The sequence below is a fragment of the Larus michahellis genome, chromosome 2 (genome assembly GCF_964199755.1).
Source record: "Larus michahellis chromosome 2, bLarMic1.1, whole genome shotgun sequence".
Lineage (NCBI taxonomy): Eukaryota > Metazoa > Chordata > Aves > Charadriiformes > Laridae > Larus > Larus michahellis.
Genome location: NC_133897.1, coordinates 48077916 through 48096607, shown reverse-complemented (window position 1 = coordinate 48096607; position 18692 = coordinate 48077916). Strand labels below are relative to the sequence as shown.

General features: G+C 39.3%; 1 protein-coding gene across 4 annotated transcripts in view; it reads left to right on the top strand.

Annotated features, from left to right (window-relative positions):
- Nucleotides 1-18692, top strand: part of CPNE4 (copine 4) — a 249600-nt gene that overhangs the window by 35084 nt on the left and 195824 nt on the right. For all 4 annotated transcript variants that reach the window (XM_074575177.1, XM_074575178.1, XM_074575179.1 and 1 more), the window contains exon 2: nucleotides 15911-16098. In XM_074575177.1, coding sequence (XP_074431278.1) covers nucleotides 15919-16098 — 180 coding nt within the window. In that variant the 5' untranslated portion in view covers nucleotides 15911-15918. The remainder of the gene's footprint in view (nucleotides 1-15910; nucleotides 16099-18692) is intronic.

Here is an 18692-nt window from a genome sequence, read left to right as displayed (position 1 = left end):
AAGGATTAGCCTTTCCTGAAATATACCACTGCAAATGGCATGGTTTAAAGAAAATTATTTTTTCATGGCAAAAATTGAAATGCCTGAGTACTGGCTAAGATATTGAGTGATATTTCGGCAAAGTATTTTGAGTTTTCATGCAGTCAGATGAAAAAGATTATTTTGTGGCCTTTTAACCTTTGTTAGACTAAACTCAGTGTAATCACAAATATGAATTTTTTTTAATTTTATTTTTTTAACTTAAAGCCATTTTTAAGGAAGCATTTTCCACTTTTTTTTTTTTTTGGCAGGGAACTTTTGTGTGACCTATCTAGTTGTAAGGATAGTATTACTGCTCTGTGGATGGGGAGAACAAAATTAAGTTTTGATGTCTTGGAGCTTTTATCTTGCTGTTAGGGGAGTTTGAGGCTATTGTTTCAACAAGAATACGAAACAGAGAAAAGATTTCAAAGATAAGAATTCGAAGATGGGAATACTGGAGATAAGGCTATAGAAAATACAACTTCTGCTCTGAGCTGACTTTTTTGGTTATTGCTTTAACTACTAAGGAAAGGCGAGGCCAGCATCTATCAGACATGTAGGTTCCAGCAAAGTTGAAAGTTACAACCTACGTGGCAAATAAGAAAACCACGATATTGTTAACAAAGATAAGAACCTTTATTAGAGTCTGTATCAATAAGTTTGTTTCCAAATTTCTTTTGGCTTTCCTAAACAATTTTATATAATGGGCAGATTTGAAGTGTTTTCATTTTGGACATCAGTTTGAAGCTAAGAGAGTAATTTTTCTAGCAAACTGCTAAGTTTCATGCAATAAAAAAATATTAATTGTAAAGGGCAGCAGATAGATAAGCTGAGGAAACAAGAAAGATTAATACCCTTAAAATTGCACAGCAATTTTAATTAAAGTTTTAATTTTAAAATACTGCAGAGAGAAATTATAACCCATTTTGAACAATTGGAAGGTAAAACCAACTTCAAATATTTAATTTTCTCAGTGCAGTCTTTGATTGAACTAAATTTTGGCGGAGGGGAGGAATCTGCAGATACCATATGTTTGAGTTCAAATGTGTTTACTGACTGAAAGGAGTTATTCAGGAATTCAAAAATACCAAGGAGTGAAAGATAAGGTTTTAAACAGTCCTCCCTATTTATCATTGTATTCTACTAAGCCAGCTTTCTACTCAAAAACATCATTAGCACAACCCAGACTAAACTTGCATCAATTTGTTTTACTTTTCTTGACTGTCCCTTAAAGGAATGCATGGGAAGTACTACCCCCCCATGAAAGATGTTTGTATTAATAGTTACTCTGTAGGCAACGTGTTAATGAGATGTTCAAGAGTTTGCAGTTTTGTTCATAGGGTTCAACCAGCCAAAGTTGTCATGCATTGCAAATGGCTTCCTGTAAAATCATTTATGGATACAGCTCCCAGTTGGTATATTCTGTTTCTTTAGTGTAACTATGGTCTTGTAAAGCCTGTCTTCTGCATAATAACATGCAGGAAGTGGCAGTTATCTTTTTTTCTTCTTTGTCCTGAATTGCTTTAACTGAGTTAACCAGACCTCCTCCTGATACGCACCCACTAAGAAAGTCAGTGAAGTCACAGGGAGTCCTGGAAGGATCTGAGAAGAAGGATCAGAAACACTGAGATTTGTTCAGTGTTAAGAGGAGAAGGCTAAGGGGACGTGGTCGTAGTGCTGTCATCAGAGAAGATGGAGCCAGGTTCTTCTTGGAGGGACAGTGGTAGGATGACTGGCAACAGGCACAAGTTGCAACAAGAAAAATTACAATAAATTGCTCACAGGGATGGTAGTCAAACAGTGGAATATACGGCCAGAAAGGCTGTGGGATCTCCATCCTTGGAGATACTCAAAACTCACCTGGACTGGACCTGCTTTGAGCTAAGGACTGGAGTAGAGGACAGCCCCCCCCGCCCTGCAGAGGTCTCTTTCAGCCTGAATTACTCTTATCAGACAATTTGCCTGCATCAACTTTATTGAAGACCTAATGCAATTTGACTTCAGCAATACAGTATCTTCTCAGATGTTGAAGTGTCAGTGATTGAGAATTAAAGAGCTCCTTTGCGGTATCGTTGTCTGAAGTGATGTAGGTATGTTCAAACTGCTCTGAGATTTTTCTGAGGTAACCTATGTCACTTAGAAGCATAATCTTGGCAGAAGCCTAAGTTGAAAACATGGTCATACATTACTTTCCATAGATGGAAGGAACATAGCTGCTCAGAGGCTGAAAAAGAGGAGGATTGGAAAAAGCAAGCTGAAACTTCATATCGGAATTAGTAGCTAAATAAGAAATTCTGCAGTAATCATTTGAATGAAAACAGTTTTCTTAACATGTTGCAAAATGCCCATGTTCCTGCAACGGGGAAAATTAAGATCCAGCAGAAGGGACAGTTCAAGTAGGAAATACACTTTCCTGCCAGGCTTTCTAGCTGATGGTAAAAATCTCATGAGAAGAATTGGAGTTTTCTTCCAGTAGTATTAAATCTTTGTCCGTGCTATTTCTACCTTCAATTAAGTTAACGTTTAAGATGCCTCTCTTTATGTGCTTCATTTAATAACATATTACACAAGTGAATCATCTGAAGAATTCTTCAGTGAAATATAGAAATAATTTTCATGTAACATCAGCACATTAACATCTTACTTTGATGTATTACTCTAGCTTAATATTCCAGCTCAGTTTTTGTTGATGTATTTACTCTGAAGCTGAAGCAATTTAGAACAGTAAATGGTATGACCCTGTATTCCATCTCATTACAGACTTAGTGCAACAGCAGTCAAGCACCTGATTATTGTATAACCCAATTTTTGTAGCGGGCAGAAATTATAGGTGAAATTTGCATTTTAGCTCCAGAGCATAAAGACTGTCATACATCATTCACCTGGTCAAATCTGAATTGCTGTAATGTTTTTAATTGGCAGACAGTGCTTATGACTGAAACAGCAAGATGCTTTTAAAAGGGCATATCTTTTCAGAATGTTTTAGAACTTTTTAGTACATCTTTTCCATAGGTATCCAGGGCTGGATTTGATACCACAGATCTATATGCAGAAGCATTTAAAGATCTGTCACTGAGACTTTGATAGTTGTGAGGACACGCATTTACTATAAGCCATATTTTCAAATGTTCATTTGTGTGGGTTTTTTGTTTCTTCTTTTCCTCTCCAAACACCTTAACCTATGGAGACTGCTGGCACTAGAGAAGAAAATTAAAAGTAAGTCTTTTGCTAGTTAAGAGGAACAAAAATTAAGATCTTGGGTTACACACTCATAAAAGCCTTTCAGATCTCTTCTGTCTGGAGGTCCCTTACACATGTGTAGACCGAAGTGTGTTCCTCCATTAGACAAGTAGTTATATGAAATTATGATGATATCATTTTAAAACAGTTATGAAAAAATGTATCTCTGACTATTGGACCTATTTGCACTGAATCAATGCAGATCAGGGCTAAGACACGGGTAAGCACAGGGTACATATTAAATGCCTTGTGTAGCTGGAGTATTCAAAGACCAATTGGAGTACCATCTGTTGGTACACTTGCATGTCGGTTACTGTTGACATGCATATTCCTAATTCTAAAAATCTGTAGGTATAGAGCCTGAGCTCAAGTGAAATGCTTGTTTTCTTTTCTCCATGCTTTGCTTCTGCTGTTGCAATTTACCCTTAGGGCAAAGATTGTCATCATCTGAGGTCTTCCACCATCATGGTGTTCCTTAGGTATGTAATTTTCCTGATGCTGTGCATCTGTCTCTTAAAAACAATGTATGAGAATGGATACATTTCTGTTTGGAGAGCAATCATACTCAGCAGAGGGCAGGTGAGGGAGGGGATTCTCAGTTTTACAGGTTTGGAGAAAAAGCCCAGGAATGCCATTAAACTTTCAATTCATACAGCATCACGCCTTAGATAATCTGACCAGAGCTAATGCAGTTGCGAAGTGGAACCATCTGGCTGGGATTTCAATACCAGCCTCTTGAGTCTTTTCTCCATTGAGTGCCATCACTGCTGACTTACTGGCATTGTTTTCTCTCTGTCATTTCAACTAGCAACTGCAGTGGGTGGTTCATTTACTTTATTGCGCTTTGTATAAAGTTGTCCTTTAAAGACAGATGAATGTAGGCAAAGCCCTATGCAATACGTGCACAAATCTTGCTTGCCTAATGTGAACTTCACGAAATGCTCTCCTACCAGGGAGTGATGTCAAAATCAACAGTTGTTATGCTGTCCTTTGCGTGTGGCAGTTGGCAGTAGGCCTTCCATTAGTGCTGATGATAGGAGTCCTTTTCTGTGTGTGCACTATTTAGGAACTGAGAACCCCTTCCCTCACCTACAAACTCGGTAATAACTAGCAGAGCTGAATTGTTTTATGATTTTGTTGTCAGTATATGCTAAAAAAGTGTTGTGGTTTTGGATGGATTGGCCAATCAGAATGACAGATGGCCCTCCTCCCCTTCTCCAAAGAAAGGAGAGGAAGAGACAAGGAGATTTATGAGTTTAGAAAAAGAACTAAACTTCTTTAATAAAAATATTAATAAATAATTATAAAATAATAATAGTAGTAGTAGTAGTAGTATACAATATATACAAAACCGTATCCAGCTCCCAGGATGATGATCGCATCACCAGCAGGCACAGGGAAAGTCTCAGACTGAAGCCAGCGATGGACAGGAGCTGAATCCTGGATCTGGAGTCAGGAATGCTCAGATTGGGATCAAAGGCAGATGAACAGACAGGGTCCTCCTCGGATATTGGCCATTGAAGAAAGAGAGTTGGCCCTTTGATCCCTCAGCTTTTATACTGAGCGTGATGCATATGGGATGGAATACCCTGTTGGTCAGTTTTGGGTCACCTGTCCTGTCCGCTCCTCCCTATAGGTGTGACCCCTCTACGCTTCTCCGCTTCCGACCCTCTAACAGGGCAGATAGCGAGGTTAGCTGACCTTGTCTGTTATAGCAATAAGTGTAAGCAAGAACCTCTGTGCATACCATTCCTTGGTATAATCAGGTCTTATCACTCCGAAAGTGAACAGTTTCTGAACAATATGCTGTTAATTCCAGAGTTTAAGTCAGTTAGAAGAGGCCCAGCTAAAAAGTAAAATTACAAATCAGAAAATCAGTTCTGTTTTACCGCAAACCAGGACACAAAGACTGACGGTGACTTGCAGATTTCACAAGGAAGATGTAACTCCTATGTATACTCATAGGTTCCTTTTAGAAGAGCTTAAGAGACAATCTTGTGGCAGAGCAAGTTTAAAAGACATTCCAAGTATCTTGCTTCTCATCTGTATTAGTAGTTGACAACAGAGATGTTTCTCATGTGTTAAGAATTCCTGAGGGAGAGAAATATTTGAAAACTCTTGGTGGCTTGGATTCCTAGAGCTTGTTTTCAAAAGTGATGTTAAGCCAAAGCCTTGTCACTGTGTCAGGAGGAAGTAGCTCAACTATAACATTGCTGGCAAAGCTGTGTTGCTTCCAGGGCCCAGGTTAGGATCTATGTGAGGCTGCGTTGTCTCTTGACACGTTAGGACTCAGCTTTGGTAGCTCAGTAGAGCACTGTTCCTGTGGAGGATGGACGTGACAGCAGAGGAGCGGTGAGAGACACTGGTACCAGCGGTGTGTTTGGCACTGATAGGACCTTTTGCTGACAGCGTGCTGCAATTCTTTTATAAATCTATTTGATACCAAAAATAGCTACTGGCTTTTTTAGAGACGAGTATATCATGGCACTGTGATTGTGAAGCATTCCCAATAGGGAGCAGGATATAGCTCCACAGAGGAAAGTCAGACTTAGCTACTAGAGATGAATCTAAGAAAGAAATGAGCACTTCCAATAAAAATATAATTTGGCTGGCAGAGCTGCTTCTCCTTTAGGATTTCCTGGTGCCTGCAGTTAGAGCTGCAATGTGATTGTATCCTTTGCTGATTTAGCTGAGACAGTGGCAACGTCTGCTTGGCCTAAGTCAGGTGGTTGACTCTTCAAATATTTAATCAAGGATCTTTAAAAGAAAATAGAAAGTAAGTAAATGACAAGAAGGCGAGAAAGGCTCATGCCCTAACTGAAAATAGTGCTACAAGCCCAAGCTGTTGTCATTGAACCTCCATTGCAAATGAAGTGAACTCAGGACTGGCTCTAGTCAGCAAGCAGAGCTGGGGCCATTGCCCAGCAGCCCCCTGAGAGTGGTCAGGCTGCTCCTTGGAAGTCAGAGTCCTGGGAGGCCATAGGAGTTCTGGTTATTGCTGAGAAAGAGATCAAGCGTGTTGTGGGAGCAACTCTGAAGTGAGAGAGCGACTCCCTGCAGCACTATCAGTAGCTCCCTTTCTTCTGCTCCTGTCCTACCTGACAGAGCAACTTGACGTTAAAGTTCTGTCCCAGCTTTGGGCTCAGCGTGGCCCCAAGAACATTCCTCTGTAGTAGATAAATTCAGTTATTCTCACACTGCTAAGAAGCCCTGAGCCAATTTGTAGTAAGTATACCTTCTGGTTGCATTGCAAATGCAGGAACTGAATGGTGAATGGGAAGTTCTTCCTCACTGTTGTTCTTGATGTGCCTATCTTTGGGTTAGCAGCAGAAAGCAGCTTCTCTTGTAGGATCATTTTTATGCCGCAGGAAAAGCCGTTATGGCCATCTGTTGAGGAAAATGAGCAGTTTGCAATATGTTACATCTGTAAATGGATAAAATCTTCCAGGCATTACTTGTGTTTATATACATACTTTGGTGTAATTGAGCATAACTGAGGAACACAACTTGCTGCTTCATTTCCCTGTGGTTGGTAAGCAATGTGCTTTTGCAAGGTGGATAGTGAGTAATTGTCATTTCAAATGTGTTTTATGTATGTGTTGTTTAGAATTGTCTAATTATTTAAACAATTATTTTGGCTCAAATGTATTCTGAAGGCTCTCAGCTGGGTTTATTTCATAGCAGAACACCTTGGAGTGCTGGGATTATTTGATTTTGTTCCAGGCTTACCTTTCTCCGAAGTATAGTGGAATATCAATTCAACTTCAATTATTTAAGATTCTTGGATAAGTAACTAGGCTTCAGAGTTCTTGTTAAGACAAACAGTGTTTTATTTTCCCTTTAATACCTAATTGGGAGAACTGATTTTTTTTTTAAAGCAGCAAACACCTATCCTCAGAGTGAATAAACTTTTTTTTCCCCATGTTTCATTTAATATATTGACTAGTACAAGCAGCAAACTAAAATGGCAAAGTTAAGAAAATTGTGATGGCTTTTAGTGATAAGTAGTCAATTATGTAACACATGCTAGTAGCTTCGAAGTTGTTGATTAGAGAGGGAGATTCAATTACATTTTGTGATCCATGTCACTTATATTCACAAACCACACATGGTTTCTGTATAATAGTTTGGGCTTTTTGTGTGTGTGTGAAACTCCTCAGTATGGTGTTTGAAGCGTTTCAATGATCCCGAGCTTTTCCATGTATCAGTGCCTAGTCCCTGTGCTTCCAGCTACCCATACTTCAGGTGGCATCTCAACAGTAATACAGCAGACTTCCAAGACCCAATAGCCAAAGCAGTAGGCAAATCATTTACTTACTTGGCAGCCTGAATTTTACTGGGGCTTCATAATCCACCTCATGGAGTTATGCCCAGGACAGTCTGAACTTTGCTGGCATTTCTTTCCTTTGCTTTGTAAATACATTTTTAACTTTTATAGTTGTGACAAAGAGCTGTAAAACATCTGTTCTAATGACTTTGCAAATGGAAGTGGAATCAAGAAAGAATACACTTTCTTTAATGGTTTTCTTTTGAGATAAAATATGCCAGTTTCATGATTTGGAAGAGGAACACTAGGACTGTTTAATTTTTTATTATTTTTTTTCTTGGCAGTATTGAGTAGTAAGTGAAGGATTTGGACAGGCATATTTAAGGAAACAAAACTGTAGATAAGAGGATGACTGTGGGGCTAGCTGTTACGGTGTGTCAGTATATAGATGAGTCAGTCTGTTTTCTCTCTGGCTTCTACACTGTTCCCAATAAAATATACTCTGTTATTCTATTAAGAGACCATGGTGTCTTAGAAGCTGTCATTTTGTAAACAGTACAAAATACGCACTCTCTGCACAAAAGCCGTACAAGCTAGCCTTGCTGCGGGAGAGGCAGACACCCTGTCACAGGTACAAATCCAGTGAACGTAAATAAAGCAGACTTTGGTTAATTCTGTGAAAAATATCTGCCGCTCGTCCACTAAAAATCATTGGTGCCATTTTCCAGTGGAGGAGGACCCTCTTGTCCGCATTTATGCCTAGGGAAGTTATTTTGATCTCTTACCTATTCAATCTCACATAACTTGTGCTAATGCTTTTTAGATTTCTCTTCTGCATATTACAGCATTGTAAGCAGGAAGACAGTGGGAACTTTGAGAAGAAAGTGGTGACTGATGGCATTAGCTACATACTAAAGGAAAAATGGAGAATCTTAGATTTGCACTTCTAATAGAGGTTAGTAGAATATATGTGTATTTTAGCTGCTGAGTCTTACAGGTGCTTTGCATTACATCAAGTCTGACTTCAACGGGGGCTACTCAAAACATCCAGAACTAAGCACATTCAAGCATCTCCAGTGCTCCAGTTATCGTGGTGTTTTTCCCCTCCCTTAACTGAAATGGACGTATTTGTATAGGTGCAGCATACTTTTGTACAGTCTTCTGTCATACATTAGATGCCTCAATTTCTTTCCAGTGACTTTCCCTTCTCCCCTTATAATTGAACCAGCTGGTTCTATGGTAATGAGTCCTTTTGAACTGTCAGTGCATGTATATTTCCATTTACACTGCTGGCACTTTATTCTGAACCTTCTCCCCTTCTGTCCAAATGAATTACGTACATTATCAGATCTATCTCATTGTTCACAATAGCACTGCTGTGGATTCTCCAGATCCTCCTTGCTTACTCGGTGTATTGCTTATTTTGCAAAGGGGTCTTTCAAACTTTGGTAGGTGTAACTTTAAATAATTCTCATTAAATGTTGTATGAGTCAGAGCATCAAAGAGAAGGAGGAAAAATCATATTTTTAATTGCACAGACTATCCTGTGGAGGGGTCTAGCTAACCTATTGACTTCTCATTTTACGGTAATTTATATTCAAATTAATTTTGACAGCTGGCATTTTGTCCATATTAACTGTGATCATTTAAACTTCTGTAGCAATTTATAATGTAGTTGATGTTGACTAGAATAATTTTTTAATACTGATAGGAGAACAGTCTTGTGCAGTGATTAGAAATATGGCTGATAATCAGGAGTCTGTGAGCGTGGTCAAAGATAAGTAGTTGAATGACCACATTTTAAGATACTACTGATTGTTCATGAAAGGTAAGTTTCCAGAGATGCACAGATAAAGGCCAAGAGGCAATGGTCACATCTGCATCAAGGATTAGATATAAGGAAAAAAAGGTTGGTCAAACAATGTAACAGGGGTTACAGAAAACCCTATGCCATGAAAATGCTACAGTGAAAAACATATTTATTTACAGAGGAAATGGAAGGCAATGAACATCAGTTTCTGTGGCTGATCACCGATTCCCAATCATTGATATACATTTGCAATAAAGATAGATCTGCTTTCTCTACTATCGTTCTGGGCTCTTGCTTGCCTGTCTTCAGTCCTGGGCCAGCCAGGTGTCTTAGCAAGTTCCTGATTAAGCACATGGAATATTAATTTAATGAACTTGCTGAATCAGGACCTTCTGATGAATTCCCATCTTTCCTCATTTGCACAAAGTTTATTTGCCAACGACACAGCTGAGTCAGAAGGAATGGGTTTGCTTTTCACAACCAAGGGAGCCTTGATGCCAACAATTGATAGAGTAATTCAATGAGACTGGGAATTCCCAATCGCATAAAGTTTCTTAAAGAAAAATAATCACTTATCTCAATTAGTATCATGCCCTGAAGGGGCTCATAGCCTACATTCTGCTGGAGTTGAACAGGTAACTAAACAGAGGAACCTTTTAAAACTTTTCTTCCTGAACACCCAACATAATTTCATCCTCTTCTATAAATCTTGCTGTTACTGTATTTTGTGTAACTTCGCTTGCATCATAATGAGAGATAGGATAGAAGGGCATAAAATCTTCAGGGCCTGAGAAAAGCGCATTTGAAGCCAATGAATAAGTTTAGTGGCATATGGGTCAAGCCCCAAGAGGCAGTTCTGAAGCACTTGAACCTTCTGTGCCTGAGGGTTGTTTTTCATTACTAAGTTGCCGAATGATAAAATACACTGAGAGAAGACAGGATGGCTTGGATCATTATATTACTCAGCTGCCTACTTTATTGAAATCAATGGGTTATTTTCTCACTGACTTCTGTTGATCTCAGATGGGATCCTATAAAAAGTTCAGTGTACATTCAAAATGGCATTTAACAGATTCTCCTTGTCATTTAAAGCTAGTGATTTCACCTAAAAATGAACATGACTACTTAGATTTTGTTTATGCCAGAGTTGTAACATAAACCTAGAATCTAGAGGAAACAACTTTCCTAGTGTTACAAGGATTGCATTTCTTAATAATGTCGAAAAGTGGTGTTCCATCTCTTTTAAACTGTGGTACGCTAACTATTTTCCAGCAGAAGCTGGTAGTCTGAGTTTTATGAATTTTAAGCTTCTAACTGTAGACTTGGTTTTCATATTTACTTTTATTAGACTGTAAACACTGGAAGATCCACAAATCGTGGGTTCAAAGCTTTCCGTCTAGAGAGTTCAGCTGCTCCTTTGTTTTGAACGCTGAATGTCTCTCCTGTATATAATTTATAAGTATTAATAAGTAGGGAGCAGTTAGTGCTACAACATCCAGTGCTTTTAGGTCTTGCTGTCTTTTGGAGGAGCTTATTCACAGCTCATATTTCATGTAACTCTACCATTAGTATTTCCCACCACACGCTTATTCTGTAAACATCATTTACCTTTCCAGGAGCAGTGTCTTGCTGTTTGCTTTTGCAGAAGCAGACAGATGCTATTGGCTCGTTTTTTGTTTTTTTTTTCATGACCAGGGTGCCAGTAAAACAAATGATTCAGACATAGACCTCAACATATGGTGATGGGAAACCTGCAACCCCCAAATCCATTTGTGTGGGCTTTGGTCTGGAGTACAGGTTTCTAAATAACCCTGTTTCCAAATGCAGAGCACATTGGTTACTGCCTTTAATCTCAGCATCTTTTTCATTCCCTACTCATTTATTACCTGAACTGAAGGTGAGGCTGAGTGTGCATGTTTCTCTGATTCTTCACAAGCTGCTGTAGACAAGAAATCTCTTTGTACTTCACCCAGACAACTTGCAGAAAAGCTTTTGGAGACTGTGTGTGTGTAGAAAAGCAAAATAACAGAGTGGGCAGAGGAGAAAACTTGAAATCTGAATTCAGATAACATCTTCGGTTTATTTCATGGTGCACCTAAGGACCCTGGTTGTATTTTGTGGTGAGGTTCTCTCAAGCCCTGTGTGGATGACCATTTTGTAACGAGGTGGATCTGATTGTTTGCGTGAGCTGAAGGTTTTTTCAGCGTGAGCTGAAGAGGCTTTTAGACCTCTGAGAGGCATGTACTGCTTGTATTTCACATCACAGAGATCCTTACTTTAGTCAGCACTAGATGACTAAAGGTTTTTAAGCCATTCAGTACCTCTGAGAGAAGAAAGACATTGCTGACAAGTGTGTAATACTGGTTTTAGTGTAATACAGTTATCTAGCCAGGCACAAACTTCTGGACTTGTGTGCTGTTGCTTTTAATGAAATATCTACTCATAGGAGCCTTTGTAGCACTAGTTACCATAAATGCTGGGCTCATGTTTGTCTTTTGATTTTCTGCATGGTTTTGGAGCCAATGGACCCAAATCATAGATCAGTACCTACCTGTGCTAAGCACGGGAAAAACAACAGATCACAGAGTTAATCTGTACCCTAAAAGGTTTACAATTTGATTGTGTCCTGCTTACTCAAAAAGTAGTAGAAGTTGAAAAGGACCTCTGCAGATCATCTATTCTAAACCCTGGCTCCCAGCAGGCTGCTCAGGCCATGTCCAGACAAGTTTTGGATATCTCCAAGGACAGAGACTTCACAAGCTCTCTGAGCAGCTTGTTCCAGTGTTCAGCTAACCTTACAATAAAAAGTTTCCTTTCCTTTAATCAGAATTTTCATTGTTTCAGTTTGTGCCAATTGCCTCTTCTCCTGTCACTGGGCACTGCTGAGGAGAATTTGGCTTCACGTTCTTTATTTCCCGCTCCCCATCAGGAATTTATACACATCAATAAGATCCCTCTGAGACATGAATCTCTTAAAAATGTCAGTGCACATTATTTTCTACTAAATGAGCTCAAAGAATGCCAGACGTAGGATATTTTTGGGAGAATGGAACTGTCTTCCAAGGTCCTCACTTTTTCTTTGTATTCCATAGGGTACATGGTGCTATCAAAGTCTTTCACGCTTTTTTTTTTTTTTTTAAATTTTGTTAACATAATATGTGTTTCGATTTCAGCATAGAGTACTTTCAGGTTTTTTTCCAGCTGGTACTGTCTTTTTCCTTGATGTTTTACCATGGAGAAGTGAAACCATAAGGCCTGGTCTTTCCTTCCAGTTTGGTGCAGTCTAGCACTGGCTAATGAGTTTGTGTGGGACGTGTGTAATGATACGCTGTTCTACTCTTTTCCAGAGGAAAAAGAGAATGTATGCAGCAATGAACTGGTAACTCCAGTAGCATGTGTCTTCCCACTTAGTTCACTCACTTTCATATCTATGCTGTGGCTTTCCTCTCTCAGATACAGCTCTTAATCAGTGAATATTAAAGCCACGTGGACATTGAAAGAATAACGTGGTTCTAATGATGTGAAAAAGGAAGAGTTTGTAGCAAAGAAAAATGAACAATTTATTCCTCCATCAATAACGTACGTACTTAATTGACGAAAACCTTCTTACGCAATCTAACTTGTCTATGTTTACGTAAAATAGTACTTTTTTTAGCCACTTTCAGGCTAGGCTCAAAATCTATTTTCCAGGCCCCCAGCTTCCTGGTAACATGACATCAGTACAACAACAGCCCAAGCTGGTGATTATATTAAAAGAAGAATATAATGAGACAAAAGACTAAGACTGTGGCTTGATCTTTTCCATTGATAAATTTAGAACTTGTAAAAGCTGAAGTAATAGTTGTAGTGATAAAAAGAAATGTAATTTTATACTTACCCACTGTTCTATAAAAACAGTGTATAATTATTGTGGGAGGAAGAAAAATACATCTCTCCCCCTCACTCTGATACTTTTTCCCCTTCTCTTTAGTGTTGAAATCATCTGGTTTAATTAAATCACCAGCCTATTTCTGCACAAAAGATGACATTTCATTAATGATATAAGATGTGCATGAGACAGAATTAACCCAATTTTCAAATGGATTTCAATTTGGAAAGGGCAACATGTAAAAATGTCTTGTAAATGTGTGGGATGAGCTTGTTGAGCAGCGTTCGGAAGGAGATGGGATTATAAAATGATGAATAATTAGGCAACAGTCCCTCCCCCCACCTCAGTTTCTAACAGCCTTTTTGTAATCCCAGTTGATGGAAATTTATGTACCTGACATATATCAGGGATATATCGGAAACAGAATGAAAAAACAGACTTGTAACGATTGCTAGCAGGATACATATAAATACATATAATTTTCTCTGTAATTTTTAGCTCAATAGTAGCCTTCAGTAGCTTTGTCAAAGTTACCACCACCTTAATCTGTTCTGTCTTCTGAAAAAAAGCAACAAAAAGAAAACCAGTCTCCCAAACATTCTTTTGAATCATCACTTTTGGTAGCACTTTTTACAGACACTTATTGTCATGCTTAGTTGAGGCATCAGATGGCAGGTCCTTTTTGCACGTGGATCATTGCTTCTCAAATTATGATTTTATCAGAGTAGCTCTGATTAGTCTAGAGTCCAGTTCCCACTGATTGCCATTGCTTTCAAGCTAGGACCGTGATCTTGCCATCACTGGCATCAATTGACCCAGCACAAAATGTTGTTCTCTGTCCTGTGAAAGATTTTGAGAGTTGAGGTGCTGGTCTATTTGCAGTGCCAGGAGTCTTAGCTAAAAATGTATGAGAAACTAAACTACTGTATAGGAATACACCGTGTAAAAGTTGAGCATGCTTTTTGGGCTTTATAATGCGGCCTATTATCATTACCTTCCCATATTTTATTTAGTTTTGCTTTTTTTTTTCTGGTCATGTTTTCTTTCTTAGCGGTAAATCCAAGGGAACATAGTTTGGGTGACAGCTTTTTCAGGTACTGGGAAGAGCTGAAGGAGACTGTTTTGATTTAGGATGTTGGGCGCTATGGTCATGGTGTGGTCACATTTCAAGAAGCCTCTTTTACCATAAGGAAATAACGCCTGCAGAGCCTGAGCTAGACAGAGTGGTTAGAGTCACCCACACCCACTTAACTTACAAACGTATCGAACCCAATGGGCTGGGGTTTTCTCAGCAAACCAGTCATTATGTAGTAAGTTGCTGTATAGATTTGAAGAATTGTAAATTGTTAAAAAGCTTTTCTCTCGTCTGCAAGGAGAGCAGATCATCTGCCTCATCGTTCAGACTTACATTACTGAAGTTTATCTGTCTGTATTAGAGGTTCACACCGCACTGCCAAATCTTCTTACTCTCAATTCAGAAATAACTTTCTATTTTTGCCTTTATAATTCACGGGGAAACTGGACATTCTGAAGATGTGGTTTTGTGGTTTTGTTTTTATTTTTAACTTCTCAGAGTTGGGGAAAGAAAACTTCACTTTCCTTTCCAAATTGTCAAAACTCTCAAAAATCATTAACCTCTGAGAATGGGGTGTTGGGGAAGAGACAGTGAAGAGGTTTGAAACAGACCACATAAAAATCTGTTCATAATCTGGTAAGATAAATCTGCCCTCTAAAAGTGTGAAATTAATTTTTGCAACTTTTATGTATGGGGTAAGGGTGGTGAAGGCACTAATCCTTGTATTAGGAGACAGTTTTTTAGGGGTCAGATTGTGAAGCTCAGAACAAGTGAGCAAATTAAAGTGTTCCCATACTCTTTATTGAGGCAAAAATGATCATGTAGTGATTTTTGCTAAGATCTGTGTTAAAAATGTTGGGGGTTTTTTTGTTGCATCTATTGAGTTGCAAGATTGGTAATGTTCGTAATGAAGTAATGGCCAGGGGTTCCCATTATTCCAGCCATCTGTGTTCATGTAACTGTGATTCCTGGCTCCAAAGAGCAGACGCTGTACGACAGCAAGATTTGCCAGCATAAATATCCTGCCCTTCTGCTTTAGCCATCAATCTGGACCACTTGCTTAGGAATGGAGGGAGGTAATCTTCTGCAGTATGTATAGAAATAGAGTGTGAAATGTATTTTGGAATTTAAAGTTGATATGAAGGGGGCCTTCTATGGCATTTACACAAAAAGTTTGTGATGAAAGATGAAGTGCATGCTTTTAGATGGAGTATGGAGAAATAAAAGCAGATTGAAGAAGTGCTGAACAAATTTAACTTAGTCTTGTTATTGGAATAAGGTTTTATCAGGAGAAATTCAGAATTACCATCCTGTTTATCCTTTGGGCTGGGGAAACACGGTTTTATAAGCAGGAACAGAGCTGGAAGTTGAGGTCACAGTTCATCCCTAGAGTTCAGGGGTATGGTGGAAAGTTTCATTCTGAAGTTGATTTATTTCTAAATATACAAGGTGATGTATTTCTTTCTTCCATAGGTATTCCTTTGATTTTATTTTTTCCCCTTTTGCTCTGGATCCTTGTTCACAGTTACGGGGTCCCATCACCTAGCAGAGCATCACATTGGCTTCTGCATGGAAGGAAGGACTGTACTGTGTGTGCACTGTTCTTAATGGACCTTTTCTCTCTTTCAGAAAAAGGAATGCAGAAAATGAGCAACATCTATGAATCAGCAGCCAACACCCTGGGAATTTTTAACAGTCCATGCCTGACTAAAGTGGAGCTGCGAGTTGCATGCAAAGGCATATCAGACAGGGATGCTCTCTCAAAACCAGATCCTTGTGTCATCCTTAAAATGCAGTCGCATGGCCAGTGGTTCGAGGTGAGTGTTTAACAAAATAAAAATGATTCTTCTGATGCATTAGGGTGGCATAGAGAAACGGAGACAAAATTCAAAGAGCAAGAACAATAAAAAGAAGCAGCAATTTGAAGCCTATGGCATAATCTTGTAAGAGTGAAGGGAGATTTTCCATTAACTCTGATACACTTTGAATCAGACTCTTAATGATACTTTGAACTTATCTTTGGAGTCTAGATTAAAAATGAAGATGATTAAAGAATGAAGCATCATCAAACTTTTCCCTTTAGGCCCTCGTTTCATAAAAGCTATATAATAGCAGAGATAATGATAGTGACCATCATGCTTTCCAATCTAAAGAAGAGAAATGCTGTGGAAGAGAGGAATATTTATTACTAGTTGGCAAGGAATTTGGTGACAGAGTAGTTTGATTTGTAAATGTTGAGCCCCTGTTTGAAAAGGAGAGACTGAAATCTTCTGTGCCATTTCATTTCTCTGAATAACTTTGAGTGCATTTCATGCAGTTTGTCTGTGGCCAGTTATGAGCAGAGTAAGTATCTTTAAGTAATATATTCTTATACTGTAATGGAGTTTCCCTTTATTTGATGTGGTTTTTAATTTGGAAAATGATTGTCTGAATAGAGTAATTCTTGCGGAACAGATCTGTTCACTGATAACGATTCTCATCTTACGTCAGTTGTTCCTACTGTCTAATGAAAGTCCAGGGTATTCATTTTAGTACGAACAAAAAGTTTTTATTAGTTTATGTTCCTATCAGTGCTGCAGAGCTAATACAGCTCTGACATGCTGAACCTTTACCTATTCTGGCCCACACATTCTCAACAGAATTTTTAATTAAGTTCCAATTGCTGAGGTAAATTGAGCAGAGTCACTCAGGTATAGCTGAAGACATAATTTGGCTGGAAGAATCTTCTGCTGATAACAATCAATGATCCAGCAAGACCTGAGACAGCAGACAGACTAATAATTTTTTTTTTAAATTTAGTTACCAGTGAAGTGAGTATATTCGACATAGAAATCACTAAATGACATTCCAAAAAGGAGTGGAAAGTTTTGCATCTATGGGTTTAGTGACTTCATGAACTTGTCTTGAATTTCCACGTACCTTAAACCTCTTGTAGGTTGGATGCCTCCAAACAGACTGTAGCAAAATCCAGTATGACTGAAACATGCATACTGATCACATATTCTGGTTGTGTAGAGGTTTTATGAACAGGGAGCAGCTGGGTTGAAGGTGTCTGAAATACAGGTTGTAGCCTGTATACGGTTGTGCTCTTGCAAACAGGTGCTGTTGAAAGCTATGGGAGGTACAGAGGACTCACTGCACAGCCCCTACTGGGCCAGATGCAGCTGAAGCTGGTGGGTTTAAGTTGATGGGATTGCATTGTGCATGCTATTAGAGACAGTAGGATGTGATGGATTCACTCTACGGATGCAGACTATCCCTGACAGTGAGAAATCTGTGCATATGTGTCTCTGGGAAAATTTTGATAAAACATGTCAGCCTGTTGCTGAGGAGAAATTATGGTGGGGTTTTTTTTTAGTTCTGCAGTACTGTGTGTGCATATGTATTTGTTTAAATTATGCACCTGCACATATAAATATAGAATGAAACTATCCATGCTGTTGTAGAGTGGGTAGGTGCTGTTTCCAGAGATTGGTAATGGCATATATGTATTTTTTAATTTATTTTTTTATAAATGTGGTTGTTTTTCTGGTTTGTGTTTTTGGTTGGTTTTTTCAGTCACAGAATGGGTGAGGTTGGAAGGGACCTTTAGAGGTCATCTGGTCCAACCCCACTGCTCCAGCAAGGACACCTACAGCCAGTTGCCCAGCACTGTGTCAGATGGTTTTTTAATATATCTGAGGAGGAGGACTCTGCAACCTTCCTGGGCAACCTGTGCCAGTGCTTGCTTACCCTCACAGTAAGAAAGGGTTTCCTAATCTTCAGAGAGAACCTCCTATGTTTCAGCTAGTGCCCATTGCCTCTGGTCCTGGCACTGGCCACCACTGAAAAGAAGCCTGGCTCTGTCTTTTTTTGCAGCCTCCCTTCGGGTATCTGTATACATTGATAAGATCCCCCCTGAGTGCTCCTGGTTTGGTCTCACCTGTCCTGAGTAGAGGGGAAGGATCATCTCCCTTGATTTTCTAGCAATACTTTGTCTAATGCAGCCAAGGATACCATGCACATTTGCCACAGGGCCACGTTGCTGGCTCATGTCCAACTTGGTGTCCACTGGGACCCCCAGCTTCTTTTCTGTGAAGCTGCTTTCCATCTGGTTGCGACCCTCAGCATGTGCTGGTGCATGGGGTTATTCCTCTGCAAGGGTAGGGCTCTGCACTTCCCTCTGTTGAACTTCATGAGGTTCCTCATTCCTCCAGCTTGTCAAGGTCCCTCTAGATGGCAGCACGACTTTCTGGTGTATCAGCCTCTCCTCACAGTTCGGTGTCATCTGTAAACTTGCTGAGGGTACAGTCTGTCTCATCATCCGGATCATTAATGAAGATGTTAAATAGGACTGGATCCAGTATTGATCCCTGTGGTACACTGCTAGTCACTGACCTCCAACTAGACTTTGCATTGCTGATCAGAAGCC